We start from the raw sequence: 20,970 nt of genomic DNA, 5'->3' as shown, positions 1-20,970 counted from the left end.
AAACCAACAAAAACCCCAAACAAAGTGGGGGAACCATAACATAAATGTAGGGAAATTCCCAAAAAAACCAAGAATTATCTTTTTCAAGACAAAAAAAAAATGTATTCAATTTCATGAGCCCCAAAGTCTCAAACAAAGTGGGAAAGCCATAACAAAAATGCAAGTTCAATTTCCTCAGGAACCCCAAAACCCACAATTCTTTTTGTCAAGACCAACAAATATACATTCAATTTCATCAGAAACCTACAAAAGCCCCAAAGTTCACATTTCCAAGAACAAGAAAATCTGTATTCAATCTAAGAACAAACCCATGCCAAAGTTCAATCTTACTAGATGGATTATTTCTATAGTAATTATATCTAAATAAACATCTACAACAATTTCATCAAAAACCGACAAAACCCATAATTCCCTCTTCATCAAACATCCCCGCAAGCCCAAATATGGATTAGTCAGTTGAATTATCCCACAAAATAAAATCTACAACAAACACCAAGGATTGCAACGCTAGCCTTGCCTTTGAACTAATAGCTTGTAGTCCACTTCCCCAAATCCTTGTTCCACTGTTGTAATCCCACCCAAGTTAGAGAAAGCAGTCTAGCAAGGGTGACCGGTGCTTCCCAATATATGCCATCAAAGTCCCAATTACAACAACTGAAAATTAAAGAGTTAAGGTCCCTAGTCTGAATCTTGCAGCCAATTTCTACTAAGTACTAACACAAAAAGAAAGTTAATCACGTGTCGAAGTTTCTTGTAACTCTGCTATCCCATGACAATGCAAACAATATGAGCACTAAACAACTCAATATTCACTTTCCAATTTACAAAAACAAATAAGATACATGAAATTTGAAGCAAAACCTGAACCGAATACACGTAAATAAGGAAGAAATAATTGAATTGATACCTAAAATATGTGTGAGAGACTTTAACGGCTTCCAATTTGATTTCTTCTACTTTCCAACACAACCCTCAAAATAGCCTTAGGGGCAGAACTTAATTCATGCTTGGGTCGCAAATATAACGGCTCAGGTGGGGAATGTGCAGGTAAAGGGTATCACACAATAACTCTCCACTGCGCAATCTCTCAAAATCTAAAATGTCTGGTGATCTTAGTTTAGAGCTTTAGTTCTTCTGAAGCACATAAGTGTGGCATAAATATTTTCACTTTGGTTGTATATTCAAAATGGAAAGCCAAAAACATTGCTAAATACAATGTCTACAAGATAAGAAGGGAAACATTGTGCAAGCACACCATTTTAACACAATTCAACCAACTATTTTCAGCATTCTGAAAAGGAACAAGCTAAAATGATATTATGACCTTCAATGCAATTGTTACCTGATCAAATCACTTGCTTGGTCTAAATGTCATACAACTTCTTCAAAGCATCTTTAATCTCCCTATTAGCACGCATGTCAACTATCAAAACCAATATAGTGTCATCATCAATCTTCTCCTGGGCAAATTCTGAAGTCAAAGGTTATTAGAGAATTTGATAATGGTCCAATTTATTCCTTTGAGTAGCGCAAATGCATGGATACTTTGGGTTCTCATCCATTTTCAATGTCTTAGGTCCATGGAACGTCATTTGTGTACGAAACTTCTTGGCTTTCTTCCTGACAGCCATCACATATTGGACAACCTTAGCCACCTTTAGTGCCTGAGCCTTTTATTTAGCCTTTTTTAAGGGTGTTAAGTTTTAGATTAGAAAAAAAAAACTATTAAACCGCCAAGTCATTCAGCTAAAAGCAGGAGAAATCAGCAGTCAAGCAATGCAAATTGTTAAGAAATGGATTCCGCTTAAGTGAATTCAGTGGGGTTGAAGGCATTTCAGTGGGTGACATCTTATACAAGGCACTCCCATTACTCAACCCAGTTCCCTATCTTTCTCCCATTACTTCAGGAGCAGTTTTGAGAAGCTTAATCCAATGCTTCTTAGGCGAGAAATGGGCATTCCCCTCCCTCACTTCCAAACTTTCAAGAAAATCTCCAATTATTAAAACACATACTACTAACAAACTTTCAGTTCCATGGTGATTATTAAATTTACAGTAGCAAAGCATAATTAACCACTTAATTTAAGCAAATGAACACAAAAGAAAAAATAGAAAATTGCAGGAAATTATTAAAAACAAACAGAGAGACAGAGAGAGAGAGAGAGCAACTAATTTTCAACATCGAAATTAAACGCCACAAAGAATGAAAAAAAGGACTCAGGAAGATGGTTGTAGTGGGGCAAACCCACGCGTGACACGTGTCAGCCCCGCTGACGGCGCACGCCAGGTCGGCAATAGTGATCCGGCATCCCGGGCGTATCAGCTCGAAATAAGGGAGAACAGCCCGGTCTGGGCCGCCGCCTCTCCATGGATAGGCCTGATGGGCCGCCGCCTCCGAACCTTCAGGGGCTAACATACAAAACCCTAAGAGGACTCCGAACCCTAAGGGGACACCCACATCTACATGAAAACTACCACTCGTTAAGCCTATAAATATAGCACTACTCGACAACTCAAGGTACACTATCTACAGTGCTCTATACTGTTACCCCATTCTTAAGTTCTACTGACTTGATCGTCGGAGCTACTGCGGGGACTCCAATCCTGCCATTGTTCTTTCTCTGTAGGTCGGCCTGCTCGATTTTCCCTCTCAGCCTGGTTGCACTCAGCCAGCCCGGCACGGAGCAGCTCAGCTCGGACTGCGTCTTTGGCTGTCGCATCAATTAGCGCCGTCTGTGGGAAACACGTATAACTCTTCTCTCGCGAATCATGCCAAGGACTAGGTCTCAGAGGAACGCTGACGGATCCAAGGGGACCGAACGAAGTGGCCCCCAAACCCCCCTCGGGGTCCAACTCCTGGAGAAGAAGGGACGGGGCTCTCACGAATCCCGCCTGAACAGCTGGTCCAGACGGTGGCGGAAAACCTGCCCACCTTCGAGGCAATCGTGAACTACCTCAAAGGGCAGTCACGAGATCATCAGGACAAGAAACCTAAGGTCCAGGGAGTAGAAGGAGTAGAGCTGTCAGAGTCCCGAACAGGGAGCCCCAAGCCCGGGGCGAAGCGGGCGCGCCGGGAACTCACGCGTGAGCAGGTCGAGGTCGTAGAGCCCTCTCACAAGAACTCCCGAACTGAACACCCGGAGCCCATCTGAAGGTTCTCCAGGGGAGAGCTCTCCCCCCTGAAAGAGCGACAACAGGTACGGGATGAGTTGGACCTACTGTTGGATCCTGAGGCGGACAGGTACATCGCTTCCCCCTTTGTGCTCGATTTTGAGGACTACCCGCTGCCCGCGAAGTTCAAAATTTCAAACATGAAATCCTACGATGCAACTACGGATCCGGAGGACCACCTGTTCGCATTCCTGACGCAGATGCGCCTGCAAACGGCCGCAGATGCAGTCAGATGCAAGACTTTCCCAATGTTCCTGGAGGGAAAGGTCCGGCAGTGGTTCCAGGGACTTCCCCCCAGGTCGATCCGGTCTTTTACCCAGCTCGCACGACTATTCTCAGCACAGTTCGTTTCTTCGCGAGCCTTCTCTAAAAGCACTGCTCACTTCATGACTATCTAGCAAAGGCCCGAGGAGTCACTACGCGAATACATGGTACGATTCAACAATGAGTCCCTCCAGGTCTGCGACCGAGACGACAAAGTGGTCATGGCTACCTTCATCAACGGGCTACGAAAGCAGAAGTTATACACTGAACTCGTAGAGAGACCTCCCAAGTCAGTTCGGGAGATGCTGGACCGAGCTCACGAGAAGGCCAACGCTGAGGAAGCTAATCGCTTGAAGAGCGCGCAGGAAAGGCAGAGGAACGACAAACGCCGAAGGAATGCCAACCAGGGAGACGTGCGGCGTGACCAGGGGCGAAAGAATACCTATGACCGCCTGCCTAGGAGTCGGCCCCTGGGGGGAGATAAGTCCTGGACTTCCCTCACAGTGCCCCGAGCTCGGGTCCTTGCGGTGATGGAGCAAGAAGGGCTTTCCCGACCTCCCCGACCCTTGGCCAGGGACAAAAGCAGACGGGATCAGAGCCTATACTGTGCATATCACCGAGATATGGGGCACGATACGGAGGATTGTCGTCACCTCAAGAAGGACATTGAAAAGTTGATCAGACGAGGCCACCTTAGGTAGTTCATACGCGACGAACGGGTTGACTAGCGACGGGCGAGGCCCAAATCAGCTCACCTAAGCTACCCTCGCGACCGACCTCAAAGGCCTCGTGACCGAACTCCCGAGCAGGAAGCTCAGAATCTGGTTGGGGTAATCAATACTATTGCAGGGGGACCGGTTGGAGGGGATTGCCATACAGCTCGGCGGCATAACCGCCCCCCTCCCGGCGGAGAAAACTCGAGCAAACAGCTGAAAATGTACGAGGAGATTCTCTACGGACCAGAAGATGCAGTGCCTTTGGCCTCCAATAACCACGAAGCTATCGTGATAGAAGTCATCACCTGCAACTACAAGGTAAAGAAGGTATACATCGACAATGGCAGTGCCATCGACGTGCTGTACTACAAGACCTTTAAAGAGCTGCAGCTAGAAGACAGACAGCTCGTCCCAGTCCGAACTCCATTGATCGGCTTTGCCGGCCCTCCGGTAAGACCAAAGGGAATGATAACTCTCATGGTCACGGTGGGGGTCTCGCCAAAGTGCCGAACGGTGCCAGTAAATTTCACGGTGGTAAAAGAGCACTCATCGTACAATATGATTCTGGGACGTCCCACTCTGAACGTCCTCCGGGCTGTCTGTTCCACCTTGCATCTCAGCATGAAATTTCCTACCCCAACTGGGGTAGCGGAGGTGCTCGGAGATCCGGAGGTGGCTAGGGCCTGTTATATTGCAACGCTCAAGGGTAAGAAGAACTTGGTAGCCCAAACCGTTTGCTTAGAGCCCTGGGAGCTCATGGAAAAAAGAGAGAGACTGGAAACAGATGAGGGGCTGGTTGAGCTGCCCGTCCGGCCTGACCGACCTGAGCGCACGGTCAAGGTCGGCACCTGCCTAAATGAACGGGCCTGAAGCTCTCTGGATTCCCTTTTAGAGGAATACACGGACATCTTTGCTTGGAGCGCAGATGACATGCCAGGGATCCCCATCGAGCTAGCGGTTCACAAGCTACACGTGGACCCCAACGCCCAACCGGTGAAACAAAAGAAGATGAGCTTTGCACCTGAGCGAAATGAGGTAGTCCGAAGTGAGGTAGACAAATTATTAGAAGCCAAGATCGTGAAGGAGGTCTTCTACCCGACCTGGCTGGCTAATCCAGTGCTGGTCAAGAAGGAAGAAAGAGCTTGGAGGATGTGCGTGGACTTCACTGACTTAAATAAGGCTTGCCCAATACATTGCTACCCCCTCCCACGGATTGATCAGCTCGTGAACTCAACCTCGGGATACGAGATTTTTTGTTTTCTGGACGCATTCAAGGGGTATCATCAAATAGCCCTGGACGAGGAAGATCAAGAGAAGACCTCATTTATCACTGAGAACGGCACTTATTGTTATGTCACCATGCCGTTTGGACTAAAGAATGCAGGCACAACCTACCAAAGGTTGGTTAATAAATTGTTCAAAGACCAGATCGGCCGAAATATGGAGGTTTACGTGGATGACATGTTGGTGAAAAGCCGGACTCAGGAGCAGTTCATCGCAGACCTCAGGGAAATTTTCGATGTCCTTCGAAACTCACGGATGCAACTAAACCCCAAAAAATGCACCTTCGGGGTCAGGTCGGGAAAGTTCCTGGGCTACATGATTTCCAAGGAAGGGGTGAGAGCTAACCCGGACAAAATCAAGGCCATCACAGACATGGCCCCTCCCCGAAACATCAAGGAGGTTCAGCGCCTGACCGGGAGGATGACGGCTCTGAACAGGTTCCTGTCTAAATCGGCAGTTCGGGGCTCCCCTTTCTTCAAGACCTTGCGAAGGGCTCCGCAATTTGAATGGAGCCCCGAGTGTCAGAGAGCGTTCGACGAACTAAAATCCCACCTGGCTCGGTTGCCAGGTCTAACTTCTCCCGAGCAGGGTGAGACCTTGTTTGTCTACCTAACTGTGGGGGAAGAGGCTGTTAGCGCGGTGCTGGTACGAGAGAAAGATAAAGTTCAGAAACCTGTGTATTATGTTAGCCGAGCTCTGCAGGGGGCCGATGCAAGGTATTCGGTGGTGGAACGGTATGTCTTCACATTAGTTCATGTAGCTCGAAAACTCAGGTCGTACTTCCAAACTCACCCCATAGTGGTGGTAACGAACCAACCCCTGAAGCAGATCCTCTCTAAGCCCGACGTCTCGGGACGAATGGTGAAGAAGGTTGTAGAGCTGTCAGAGCACGATCTCGGATACCAACCGAGGACCACCATCAAAGTTCAAGTTTTGGCGGACTTCATAGCAGAAGACGTCTCCTTTGCGTCACGCGGAACTGAGGTCGATCACACCAGACAAGCAGTCGAAACCCTACAGGCCAAAGAAACTGCCAAGGCCACACAAACCCAAGAGGTAGACGAGGCCTTGCAGGCTGAAGACGCTGCCGAGGTTGCCCAGGCCAACAAGGTAGCGGAGTTCGGACGGACCGGAGACGCAGCTGAGGCCAAGCAGGCCGGAAAGGCTGTCGAGGTGAAGGGGGCCGGAGAAGCAGCTGAGGCCGAGCAGACCGGAGAAGCTGCCGAGGTCGGACAGGCCAGAGAAACGGCTGAGGTCGGTCAGGTCGGAGATGCTGCCGAGGTCACACAGTCTGGAGGAGCAGTTAAGGCTGAACCAGCCAGGAGGGCTGCCCAGACCAGAGGGGCTACAGAGGCTGCAGGACGATCAGATCTGGTCTGGACGCTGTACGTAGATGGCGCATCAAGCAGGGAAGGATGTGGAGCAGGTCTTCTCCTAATCAGCCCTACTGGGGAAGAGCTGGCCTACGCCCTGAGGTTCGATTTTAGAGCCTCCAATAATCAATCCGAGTATGAGGCACTGGTTGCGGGGATGGAGATGGCACCGAAATTAGGGGCTGAACTAATAAAATTTTACAGCGATTCGCAGCTGATAGTGAACCAGGTAGGGGGAAGCTATGAGGTCAAAGAGAAGCCTTTGAGAAAGTACGTCGCCAAAGTGCGTGAGTTGAGGGACCAATTCAAACAGGTCATCCTGGAACAGATCCCCTGGAGCCAAAACAAGAGAGCTGATGCCCTATCCAAGCTGGCCTCTACCTCGTTTAACACCCTAAATCGAGGGATATTGGTGGAGGTCGTTAAAAGTCGCGCCTATGAGCGGTTGGACGCCACAGTCATTCAGGTGGTAAATTCTTGGATGAACTCATTGTCCAGTATCTAGCCCACGGAGAACTCCCCCCGAGCAGGACGGAGGCCCGCAAAGTCCTTCTCAAATCGCAAAAGTACGTACTTACAGAGGGAGTACTCTATAGGAAGTCCTACTTTCAACCATGGCTAAAGTGTGTAACGCCAGAGGAAGGGAGCTATATCTTGCGCGAGCTGCATGAGGGCATCTGTGGCAGTCACGTCGGGCCAAAGGTACTGGCCAAGAAGGGAATGCTATCTGGATACTATTGGCCCACCATCTTTCGGGACTCAGCCGAGCTGGTGGCGAGATGTAGACCTTGCCAGTTGCACGCCTCAATTCACCACGCCCCAACTCAGGAGATGATTCCACTCCATAGCCCATGGCCATTCTTCCAATGGAGAATAGACCTACTAGGCCCTTTCCCCCGAGCTCTCGGAGGTCATGAGCATCTGGTAGTAGCTATTGACTACTTCACTAAGTGGGTAGAGGCCGAGCAGCTCAACACGATCAATAGTAGGTCAATCCAAAAGTTTCTTTGGAAAAACATAGTTTGCTGATTTGGCATACTGCAGGTCCTAGTCTCGGATAACGGCCGACAATTCGCAAATAGCTCCCTCCAGGAATGGTGTTCAGAGCTCGGTATACGGCAGCACTTCACTTCCGTGGGGCATCCACAAGCTAATGGACAGGTCGAAAATGTTAACAGAACCATCCTACATGGCTTGAAGACACGAATAGAGTCTGTCCGGACTGGGTGGCTGGATGAGCTGCCCATCATACTATGGTCTTACCGGACTCCACCCCGGACGGCCACTCAAGAAACCCCGTTCGTCCTGACATACGGGGCCAAACCAGTGATTCCAGCAGAAATTGGGGTACCCTCGGGTCGGGTACAGCATTTTGTGGCCCAGAACAACGAAGGGGAGATGCGGCTTAACTTAGACTTGCTCGAGCACCGTCGGGAAAAAGCATGCATAAGAATAGCAAAGTACAAGGGTTAGGTCGCACGATATTACAACGCTAGGGTTAGACCCCTCTACTTCAAGCCAGGGGACCTGGTATTGCGAAGAAACTCCGTAAGCCGAGCTGCAGGCGTGGGCAAGCTAGATCCGAACTGGGAAGGTCCCTACGTGGTAAGGGAAGCTGATCGCGCGGGGTACTGCAGATTAGCTCATCTCAATGGGGATGAAGTTCCGCGCACCTGGCACAACTCGAACTTGAGGCTCTTTCGTTAGAGCTCGACGGTAAGCTGGAAGGCTTTTACGTAATAGCTAAAGAGGTCAGCTCGGCAATTTGTTAGCTCGGCTTTCGGTCTCGCGAAAATGTATCAAGGATTCTATGGAGAAATAAAGAAATTTTACTAAGTGTTTAATGAAAAGGTTATCTATTCACTTTAAAAAATATGTACATTAGGGGGCCGTACAAAACGAGCTGGCCAGCTCGGATCCTACCCTACGACCTATCTACGCCTACGCTAAAGTGCTACCTAGTTCTCCACTTGCTGCTCCTGCTCGGGCTCAGGGGAGGTCGCGGGCAAGGAGGGGTCGGCCACCAGCGCGGCCAGGTCGCGTCCGTGAGCATAGCCCTCCACGAGCCTGTCGATCTGGTGTACCGCCTGTGGATTATACTCAGGCCACTTGCTCAGATCGAACCCAGGCAAGTTCAGCGATTGGACGTCATGCATGGCTGAGCGTATCCAACCTGGAGGATGGGCCCATTGAGAATGGCCAGGTCCTTCGTAAAATCCTCAAATTTCTTGAAATCCTTGACGCCCAGTTGACGACCGTCCTGGCGAGCCGCTTCGATTTGGCTAGGTAGCTCGGCGGCTTTCTTCTGTTCGGTCTCCAGTTGCTGGGCCAGCTCCACAGCTTTTTTCTTCTCCAGCTCGTAGGCAGACTGGGCCTCGGCGAACTGCTTCTTCACGGACTCCAACCCTGCCTCTGCTGTTTCGAGCTGGCTAGACAGTCTATCCTTGGCAGCATCAGCCTGGGAGAGATTCTCCCCCATGTTCTCATACCGCTGTGCCAGCTCTGCCCCAGCGACGTTGAACTGCAGATCAAACGCAGAATAAGCAACCAACAAGTTAAAGGAATTTCATTGAAGCACCAGTCGAGAAGATACCTGGGCTGCGCTCAGGTACAAGTGCTCCAGCAGCTCAGAATTGGAGGCGAGCTGGATGAAGTGGTGATCCCGTGGGAGCACCGTGCCCCTTATGAGCTCCCGAGCAGCTTCTGGAAACTGAGTTCGGTCATTCACCGACAGCCCCCATTTTGGGCAGAAGTGCAGGGGGTGTGGGTGCGGGCTCAGTTCGGCGGGGGGTTTCAAAGGAATTACGTTCCTCATGCGCCACATAGCTGGCGGTGATTCTGATGAGGCCTGCTGCTCGGCTGAGTTCACCCCATAATACTCCAAGGGAGCGACCGTGGGAGGTGGTTATGGCGCCTGGATAGCGGAGGAGGCGATCTCCGTTCTGGCCCTCTTGACCGTAGATTTCTTTCTTTTCTTCTGGGCCCCCTTTCTTTTTAACCTATGAAAATTTGGAGTACGCAAGATACCCCGAATATTCCAGAATAAAAAATTAATCATCAGATAATACAGAGAAGGAGTTAGAGCACACCTTCGTCTTCGAGCGTAAAGTTCGATCAGTTGGAGCTCGCGGACGAACACCCTTACGCCTAGGTTTTTCAACTAGCTCAACATCCTTTCCAAAATTAGCCTTCTCCTGAACCTGTTGGATGATTGGGTCAAGGTTGAAAATATCGATCACCAAGGAGCTCGACTCACAATGCCGTTGGATCTATTGCCCCCTTGGCGATAAGCTACCAGCCCGTTGCTCAGCCATGGAGATATCCGCCTCTCCCAACTGCCCTTCAGAGCTCATATCGTCATCTCTCTCACTCATTACCCCAGGGCCTGCCTCACTTCCCACCACCGACCCAGCAGCTACGGATGGATGCACCTGCAACTGCTGGAGCGACAACCCGCTAGCACGCTCGTGCATCAGCAGACTTTCATCCGCCTCTCCCTTACTAGTTCCAGCAGTCGCTAGCAGTACGCTAGTTCCAGTCGCAACCTGCTGCTGCCCTTCTCCCAAACCCACGACCTGCATCAGCGCCAACTCCTCCCTATCATCTATTCGCTGCCCTGCTGCCTTCCCCTCCTCCTTCAAAGGACTGACCTGTTGTTGCCGCACTGCCACACCTCCCCCAGCACTTGCCCCTCTGCTGGCCACAGGAGAAACTCCTTCCAAAGCCTGGGCAGTCTCCTTTCCAGCAGTCACCCGCGGATGCAGCACGTTCTCCCCCTGTTGGTGTCGCGCTGCTGCATCTCCCCCAGCACTTGCCCTAACGCTGGCCACAGGCGAATCCCCTTCCAAATCCTGGGCAGCCTCCGTTCTAGCAGACACCAGCGGATGCAGCTCGATCTTCCCCAGTTGTTGCCGCACTACCGCACCTCCTCCAGCACTCGCCCCTACGTTGGCCACTGGAGAATCCCCTCCCAACGACTGGGCAATCTCCTTTCCAGCAGACACCAGCGGGGCTTTCTCAACAAACGTACGAACAACATCACCCTTCTTCTCCACCTTCTCCAACTTCAACGCAGGGTGAAGAACAAAACATACATCCCTGTCATGTCCCTGCCTGAAGCAGTGATCACAATATTGGGGAAGTCGTTCTGGTACAAGCTGCTGCCAAAAACCACCGTGCTCCCCATTACCAATCCATATCCGCGAAAGAAGAGGTTGAAGCAAGTCAATCTCCACACACACCCTAGCAACACTCTGACGCACTCCAGACGCCGTTGCAGAGTCCACTAACAGAGCCTTGCCCAAGCAGCTCACAATCTGAAAGAGACACTCCTTGTGGAAAAGGTGAATCGGCAATTTTTCGGCAATTGGAACCAAGCCGGCACCACCGAAGGCTCCCGATCCACATGGAAGGCGGCTGACCATTTAAACACTCGCAGCGGAACTCCGTGAATATACCAAATTCCACGAGACCAAATCCTAAGGAAATCCACCCCGTTCCCCAGACGGATGAGAATATGCCGAGAGTCAAGTAAGCCGACCGACGCTGTCTCCTTGAGATCCAATGCCAGAAAAAACTTCCGTATAACCTCCATGCTAGGCCTTCCCTTCGAGAATTTGCCGACGAGAGCAAATGTGAATGGAACGGTCAGATTATCAAGATCCTCTTGCGCAAAAGATATAGCAGGCTCGCCCCTATGAGAAGAGCGCATAGCCTTAACATTGAGAAGGGGCTTTTCCGACTGAGCAAAGAGAGCAGAAAAAGACTTCTTCGCAAAGTTGGGAGACAGCGAAGGTGGTTGCCCTCTAGGCACATGCCGGAGGGCAGCCATGTCTGCCATGCAGCAACCGATACCCTAGGAAGAAAAAACAGGCGACACCCTAGAGAGATTTTCGGATGCAACCCTATCCAACCTATAGGGATTTTTTTTTAATTTTGTTATATTATTTAGCATTGTAGTTATGGTTAGTAGACAAGGATAAGGGTGTTTTGGTTCGAAGTATATTTTGTTATGTTGTACAAGGAATGGATTATTGGCATTCGTATTTGTTTCTTATTTTCTTAATGTGATGAGCATGTGGTTGTGTTAGTTCTTTCTTTCAAAGATTGAGAAAAATGAAAGATCATGGGTAAAGTGAACTTGGAAAAATAGAGTAATTGTTAGAAGCTCTCTAATAAACCATGTATAATAGTAGAGATGCAGACAATAGAATGGTGTAATGATAAAACTAGGATAGAAAGTTCATTATAAATGCATTATAATGTATGATAAAGTAGTTAGAAAGCATAACACCAATTATAAAGAGAAAAAAAAAAAGAAAAGCATGAAGATGCTTATACAAAGAAAATATAGTAATACATACAAGTGCATAAAAAAAGAAGATTAAAAGAGTTTCTGCAAGTGAGTTCATTACACAAGGAATGTTGTCTCAAATTTCACTTCCGTTTTCAGTACAAACGATGATCTAATAATTGAGCATTGTTGTTGAGAGGAAGAATAAGAGTTCATTTATTTTTCTATCAATCTAGTTGAGAAATTCCATCCATCCTTCTGTAAGATGGTTGTTATCACAGTGTGTCTGGGCATGCATGTTTTGTCTATGTAGTTGAATGATTGAAGTAGGGTTATTTCTTTGTTTGGGTGTGCTGATTTGAAGGGCAATTTCTGTGAATATATGTTATGAATTAGCTTTATTGCATAATAATTTATAATAACAATAATGTAAAGAGAGATTATACCAGTTCAAGAATTTCTTCAAGGGTAAGTCGGTGAAAAAATACTGGAAAAGTTAAATCCTGTGTGAAATTGTTCGGTAAGCCAGTGATAACTTCGTGACAGACATAAGCAGAGCTGTCAAAGTGCATTTGTGCAAATGGATCTGGCTATGGTTTATGTGATGACTCCACCTCCTCCTAGACCGTATGTGACGACCCCACCTCCCCCTAGGGCGTACCCCAGGGTTTAGCGGACCGCCTGCCCAACTCTCGCCAGGACTCACTCACTCAATTCAACTCAAATAGGGTACAACCTCAAGAATAAAGGAAATAATCGATACCAAATTTGGAAAGTACAATTACATTCATTTCTGTCTCAAACATCCATACAACCCCAAATACATCAAAAGATTGGAGTTCTACATACATTCAACCCTAATCGAGCGACTAGTGCGAGTACAATTACAAAATTTAAAAAAACTAGACTACGCTAGTCTGTACAAGTCTCACGCCTCGCTCGTACCCCCTATAAGGAAAACAAATGGCATGGAATGAGCTAAAATCCCAGTGAGGTTCCAAACAGCAAGTTGACCATTATTTCAAAGTGAAAGTATCAAAATAGGAAAATAGCGAGCATAACAAGTCAAGAAAATGAGCAATAACACTTCAAGTAGCAAATCTCAAAATAAGCGAGTGTAAAGTGTTTTTGTTTTTCAAAAGAAACTATAATCCAATAAGCAATAATCATTTCAAAGTGTAAAGATACGGATGGCTCTCAGGAGCCAAGTTCCCATTGCTTCACTAGAGCTTGATCAAGTAGTAGTTGACACTCCATCAACTTTCAAGCAAAGTAACCAGTCCAATAGAGCACCACTTAACAACAATCTCCGTCCACCATCAAAACCCCCAACTGGGCCCAAAATCCTCAATAAACACTGGTGGTAGTACTCGAGCATATCGATTAGTCGAGAAGATAACACTCCACTCGACAACACTAGATACCCATGGTTCGTTATCTAATCGACCAATCCCTTGCCAGCTCGACTCGATTAACTAGCCAGTGGGGTTTGGGTTCCCAAGAAGTCGATGACATTATATCTCCAATCGACGGAATCAAGATAAAAGTATGGAGAAGGGAATGAGAGACACCTCCTACTCGAATTGAGTGTGGTATATGCTGCCGCTCCAGCACTTACAAGTCAAGCACAAGTATATCAACTCAATTGCAACAATAAAAAAATACGTATCACATTAGGGCAAGTGCGATAAAGTACACTCTTGCCCGACCATACCAATCAAATATCATTCGATCACATTGGACAAGTATTGAAAACAAATGTCAAGTTCAATCAGGTATTTGGATGCACTCACCAAAGATGTAATGCTTCTATGGATCACGTTCAGGTATTACTCCTTGTTGGCAGTCCAAATCTGCGATAAAACACCGTTTAAAAGCTTTGAAATCACTAAGGTTCGAAACTTAAACGTTTCATTTAACGAGAATCAAGTAATTGAAACTCATTTGGAGAATATTCGTAAAACTCATGCTCGCTCTTAAAACTTTGAAACTTTGAAGCAATTAAACTTTGAAATCTCCATTTGATTCGAAGTGACGAGAAAAACGTATTTCTATTAGTCGTTACTGTCATTTTTTTCCAAGGGTACAAGTTTCGGTCGAATTTTAGCTTATATACCTCTCCAAAAGAGGACTTGAATAACCTAGACAATTCAAGCTCAATTCAACCCCAACTCTTCGCTCCAACCACAATTACACACGTCAGTCCTTGAGTGAAAATTTGGGCAGCATGCCCTCTATATTTAGCTATTTTTCAGCCCCTCATGGCTTCATTATTTTCCTCAAATCAGTTCCAAAGTCACACACAAGTAATATTACCACAATAGCCCTTCAACTACGCTCAATGTCATTCAAGTACAACACAAGTCTAACAATGCAACCGGAAACCAAGTTTTAAGGACAAAAGCTAAATAGCAGGTTTGACGTCTCTTGGAATTTTGGTCACAACTACAGCTACATTTATCGGATTGGGGTATACTTTATATTGTTTCGAAACTAAGACAAAGTGTTACAACTTTCATGAAGACAAGTCAACCCAGATCACATTTGATCCAGGTCGAATTTGCAGATTACAGAACCAGAATTTCAATGTCAGTTTGGTTGTCAGCACTGGATTTGAATGACAATAACTCAAACTACAAAATTGCGATTGAGGCATTTTCAGATGTGTTGGAAAGCTGAAACATAGGGATAAAATTTTCATGTTTTGACCAAATGCTGATTTGATACGGATCAAAGTGAAAAACGAAGCCAAAAATGTGAAATCTCAAAACTGTCCTCAAAACAGTACATTTGGCAGTCAAGGGTATTTTTATCATATTACATGATACAGTGCTCCGATTGAGCTGAAATTTTACAAGCAGCTATGTAACACCATTTTCTACAACTTTCATGTTTTGACCCAAGCCTGATTTGGCCTATAACATGGACGAATTAAACAGGTCAGAAGCAGGACAGTTTCAATCTTAAAGCTGGAAATTTGATGAATTCAAGGTTTAAAATTCTCATTCATGTCTTGAACCACTATCCCAACTCCCTATCCAAGCTTATAAACATCATATGCTGTATAAACAACAAGAAATACAACTGAACAACTTAAACCCTAGCTCAAAAATCCACCACATCCATCAAAACTACTGGAATAACCATCCTTAGCCAAGAGTATGAGTTGCTAGCCAAACTTAAACAAGATTAAGGGAGAGAAATAAAAAAAGACAGCCATAATACCTCACCAAGATACTTTCAAGAGAAATTCACAACCTTTCCTTCCAAAACTTTGCCACACAAAGCTTTAATCTTCCCTAAAGAGCAACTTATATGGAGTGGTTTGCAAGATTTGTGGTTGGAGTTCAAGATTGAAGCAAAAAGGATGGTGCAAGATGAAGTCTTTCCTCTCTTCTCTCTTCCTCAAGAATTCGGCCAAGCAAGGAAAGAAATGAAGAAAATTGGGTCAAATTTTTGTTTTAGGAAAGTTAAAACAAGTTGGTCAAAGTCCAACTTCCATAGGTGTCATGACACTTGTTTTTTTTCTAGACTTTCTCTCATTTCTTTTGGTCAAATATTGTGGTTGATTTAAGAGATATTTTAGGTTTAATTAGCTGAAATAAAGTGAGAAGATTAAGGTAATAAAGTAGTGGTCAAGTGGTATACTCACTCGGTAACAAACGGTACACTTCGGCTCACACCGTTTTTCCTTACTTCGCACGTACTAGGGTTTTCACTTATAATTCACTAATTTATTATTATTACTTCTACTCATACACTTTTTCTCATCTAAAACTCACTCTTAACTACCAAATTTAGTACACACTCCGTACCGAGTAATTACATTACCAAAAGACGTAAAAAACCCTAATTTACCCTAATGATGAAAGTAAAGAGAAAACTCTTAATTCTATTCTTTATTCCAACTATTGAGGGAGTAAATAAGTAGTAAAGATATTATAAAGTCATTTAATCAAAATAAGAGGGAATTTTAAGAAAATATGTGTGAATTTTCCAGTCGTCACACCGTATCCTAGGGTTTAGCAGGCCGCCTGCCTGGCTTTCGCCAAGACTCCCCCACGAATTCCAATAGAAATAATAATAACCTCAATAACAATAACAATTCCCAAACTTCAATATATACACATTAACATCAACTGTCCATACAAACTCAAAATACAACCAGAGATTCACGCTTACAAACAAAAACAAACCAAAAGCCCGATATAAAGTTAAGAAATGTTCACTAGGACATTCAAAAAAATTTAGACAAAAGCTTTGCCTTCTTTAACTCCCACTCTCACATTCTCCCCTCCTATAAGGAAAACAAACTAATGGGGGTGAGCTTTCGCCCAGTGAAGTTCCAAGAAAATATGCAAATAGGGTGGAATGATAACAATCACATATATCACCATCTCAAAGTAAAGAAAGTAAATGCCAACAAAACAAGTCATTAACATTTCAAATAAAACAAAAAAAAATGGTACTTGCAAGAATAAGGATACAGTTTATTCATGCGAACCAGTTCAGTGGTAGTTTGTCTAGGATCCGTTGACACTCCATTAACCTTGGATATAGTAACAATATCCTGTAGATCATCATTTCACTCCAATTTTCATCCACTGATCATCCCCCTACTAGGGCCGAACACCAAATATAAGAGGGGTAATACTCGAGTATACCAAAATCAGTGTAATAAACAGTGAACACTATCCATGGTTCATCAATCTACTCGACCAAATCCTTACTCACTCGATTCGACTAACTAACCAATAGGGTTTGGGATCCTAAGCACTTCGTATAGTCGGTGGGATAACATATCCAAATAACTTTCAAGTCATGCACATGTACATCATTTCACTTGTAAACAGTGTCAAGTTAGAGCAAGTGTGATAAGGTACACACTTATCTAGCTAAAATCAAGTCAAGCGAGCTTAGCATTTCAATAGCAGTCAACCAATCAACCATGTAATCAAGATAGCATTTCAAGTATTCAACAATCTCGCCAAGATCACATTTCAATCAAGCAATAAGTCCTAACATGCAATTGGAACCCTCACCAACTTATCGCAAATTTTCTGCTTCAGTCACAGGTTCACCTTCTCACTCACTTGCGAACACTGAGACCAAATATAGTACATCAAGGATCCACCACTCCAAATCACAATATGTGAGAAGATTTAGCTTCCAAGACTCGACTCAGAAGACACCAAAGTTTTCAGGTTTTAAACCCCAAACATCTTTTGAAATCACAAAACTTTCGCATTCAAATCAAGGGGGAAAACCATGTGCATGCTAGATCAACACTTCAAGTAATATATGGGTCAAAAATATCTTGAATATAGTCAAAATTTTTGAAGAAAGTGGAACGAAACTCTCTTGGTTCCAAAGCTGAAATTTTCTATCAAGAAAACAACTTGGAAAATAGATTTTTTTTGCTCCTCTTAACCGTTTTGTTTAGGCTCAACTCCAACATACAAGTAACAATTGACGTCTTCTAAGTGGATAGAGCAAGAGTATGTCAAAACCACCATAAAACTACTAATATTTCCACATAGAAGCATATGTCAAACTCACCATAATAATTCCCCGTCAAAACCACTAAGATTTCCATGGAGCATACATAATATTTCTTCCTTATCATATAAAGAGGCATATAGCATGATTCTTAACAAAGAAATCCACCAAAATCCACATATAAAGCTTGTAAACTAATGATCTAACCAAACACATAAAGCTGAAAATTTTCCAACAGCAAACTATCAAGAAAATAACTTGAAAACAACTAAAATCCTCCATAAAATTCCTCCCTTTTTGCTCGTATTACTCATACATCAAGTATACTCAAGTTTAAGAAGAGAAAATTAGGTTTTTTAGTAATTTTTACCTCATTCCACACAAGACTAAGGTTGGAAATGAAACAAGAAGTCCTTCCCCCTCCCTTGGCTCTCCTAAACTCACTTGCAAGCCTGATTCACAAGATTAAGGAGTGAAGTTGGTTTGAGCAAAGAAAACAAGACTAGAAGTTGTGAGGTTTCTTCTCTCGCTTTCTCTCCCTCAAGTTTCGGCCAAGCTAGTATGGAAAGAAGAAGGAATAGTGATGAAATAGAAGCTTAATTTGTGATAAGAACTAATCTTGATCTTGGTCAAGGTTTCATAGATGATTGACAAGTGGCAAGAACACAAGTTATCTCTATCCAATTGTCTCAATTTCACTTAAATATCTAGCTTTCCTCTAAGTATCTCTTAACACCTCTTGGCACAATATCCGTTCTACATAAAACTCTCTCTAATCCACCAAATTTATTGCACACACACCTCACTAGTTGGTCACATTAGTAGAATACACCATAAAACTCAACATGCAACAAGTTAAATAAGACAACAGGAATAAAATCATGACTCAACCATTAAACCAACCAAGAATTCAAGGCAAGTAAGTTAAAATAAAAGATATGAAAATAACTTTCGGATCCTCACAGTTTATACTTTAGTTGTGTAGTCTAGGGATATGCTTGTTGTTGATAGTTTTTTTTTCCAAAGATGGCTGCAATGAATTCGATGTTTCCTAGATGTTTAAAGAGAATGACATTACTTGTGTTGAGGTCATGGTCTTTTGCAAAGTCATTTCAGCCTTGACCAAATTCAAAATTTGTTAAGGTGATTAGCCAATGTGCATCCTTTGCTTTAATAGTTAGAACAGCTGTCTACATTGCCGGATTATTGGAATGAGGCCATTTGGAGCAAGCTGGTGAATCAATAGCTGTGTTAATTATTCTTGTGATAATTTTTTGTCTATATAGAACACTAGTATTGTGACGCCCCGAAAAGTATGAGTGTGAGAACCCGAAAATTTTCTAATTTTCAAGGATTTATTTTATTTAATCGCCCCGCCTTTTCTACATTTTCTTTATTAGAAAATGTTCCCCAGATAAAGTTTATGAGCAAAGATAGTTTGAAAATGATTTTTCTAGTATCGGTTAGTTTTTGAGAAATTAAGAGCGTATTTTGAACGTGGGACCCGCAAGTGCGGTAAATGCATTATATTTTTGACAACTTGTTGGAATTTTGTATTAAGTGATATTATTTTACAAAGTGTTAAGATATTTGTATTGGAGAGACAAAAAGATAAGTTTTAAACCTAAAGGTGACAAGTGTCACCATCTAATTTAATCTTGGACTTTGACCATTTGACTTTACCTTTACCTTTACCAAATAAATACAAAAAAATTGATCAAAATAAGCTTCATTTTGCAAGCTTCTTGGCCGAATGTTCTTGCTCAAGAAAGAAAGAAAAGCTCTCAATTTCTTCCTTCTATTTCTTGCTCAATCTTCAAGTCCAACCAATAAAACTCCAAATCATTCCATAAAATCTCTTTGCTAAGTGGTCTTGAGGTGTTTTGTGGAGTTGTTTGGAAAGCTAAGGTGATTTGTTGCTCTATCTCTTGTATGGCTAAGGTGAGTTGTGAAGAACCACTCTCCTCCCTTAATTGATGTTCAATTCATGATTGGTGGTGGTATAAGATGCACTTTTATGGATTATATCTTGATTTTGGTTGAATTGGTGAAGTTTTATAATTTTTGAGGATTTTTCTGTTTTCATATGGATATGATTATGGGGTCATCTATGATGATTGGAAATGGTCTATATTGACTCTAGGAGGTGGGAAAAGTGATTAATTGCAACCAATTTCTGTTTTGGAAGAAAATTGAAAAACCTAGGGTTCTTAAGGGAGCATTCTGTCTGAATTTTTAGCTCATATATAGAGGCCGAATTGGCCTTGGCTTAAAACATGAAAGTTGTATGGAATGACATTTTAGAGGTGTCTACAAAATTTTAGGTTAATCGGAGTAGTGTAAAATGAGAAAAGTCGAAATTACTATTGCTGTTCTGGTTTTACCCGAAATTGAGAAGTGCGTCTGTAATGGGTTATTTTGGTTGAGAATGATTCCGAATTGGTTGTTGAGGTCTTCTGATGAAATGTAACCCTGTTTCTTAGCTTTCAGTTGGTTTTGGAATTTCTGGATTTGGACTTGGATAGCCTGTTTTATGATGTTTCCGCTAGAATGCGTTCTGTGAATCTGTTTTTGTGATTCTGGTATGGTATCTTGCATTTTTGACCTGGTTACACTCGAAACTGGGTTGAGTGATCTTCTGAAATATTGTAGCCCTATCTCTTAGCTTCGAAACGGTGGGTCTTTTACCTTTATCCGACAATCGTAGCGCCTTTGGTGCCATTACCGTAAAATGACGTCAAAACTGTTTTTCTGGTTTTGAGCTTAACTTTCATTTCCGGACTTTTCCCTAGCTTGACTTGTACTAGTACTACTTGGAGCTTGCTGAATGGCTATTGGATGAACTTGTTGTTGTGTGTGTACCTTTGGGACTGGCTGAGGAAATAATGAAGCCATGATGGCTGGAAAAGTTAACAAATTCAGGGGAAGTGCTGTCCGAACTTTGAAGGAACTTGTTTGCATTGAGTTTGTGATTTAAGACTTGGATTTGAGCAAGGCAATGATATTTGATGGATGATTTCTGAGCCGTGGAGGTGAGTGACCCTAAACTATTTCCAAAGTACTTGTGAAATGTTTCTTGCATTATGTACTCGATTGCATCTCATGCGTGCTTGCATGTGAATTCATGACATGATTTGGCTTCAATGAGTTCTGGGAAAGTCTTGTGCTGGACACCAACGTCTCCACCATTTTCGTGAGTTCGTGACATGACGGAGCAAATGGCTCCGGAGCTCAAAAAGGGGCTCCCTCCTAATGTTAATGTTAATGTTAAATGATCTATTTGAGCGTTGGGTGTTCAAGTGCTGTGATTTCACTCGCTCACGAGAGCACTAAACGTACATTTGATCTCTGAATCATGACATCATCGAAA

General features: G+C 44.1%; 2 protein-coding genes across 2 annotated transcripts; both read left to right on the top strand.

Moving 5' to 3' along the window:
* Window positions 1-3,311: 3,311 nt before the first annotated feature.
* On the top strand, window positions 3,312-4,136 carry LOC113692654 (uncharacterized). The gene is made up of 2 exons (XM_027211124.2): window positions 3,312-3,437; window positions 3,570-4,136. The coding sequence occupies exons 1-2, from the start codon at window positions 3,312-3,314 to the stop codon at window positions 4,134-4,136; spliced, it is 693 nt and encodes a 230-aa protein (XP_027066925.2).
* Window positions 4,137-5,081: 945 nt separating this feature from the next.
* Window positions 5,082-8,281, top strand: LOC113692645 (uncharacterized). The gene is made up of 3 exons (XM_027211114.1): window positions 5,082-7,274; window positions 7,433-7,732; window positions 7,853-8,281. The coding sequence occupies exons 1-3, from the start codon at window positions 5,082-5,084 to the stop codon at window positions 8,279-8,281; spliced, it is 2,922 nt and encodes a 973-aa protein (XP_027066915.1).
* Window positions 8,282-20,970: the final 12,689 nt, after the last annotated feature.

Source organism: Coffea arabica, chromosome 1e (assembly GCF_036785885.1).
Source record: "Coffea arabica cultivar ET-39 chromosome 1e, Coffea Arabica ET-39 HiFi, whole genome shotgun sequence".
NCBI classification, from domain to species: domain Eukaryota; kingdom Viridiplantae; phylum Streptophyta; class Magnoliopsida; order Gentianales; family Rubiaceae; genus Coffea; species Coffea arabica.
Note: the sequence above shows the minus strand (reverse complement) of the source record. Positions and strands in the feature narration are given on the sequence as shown.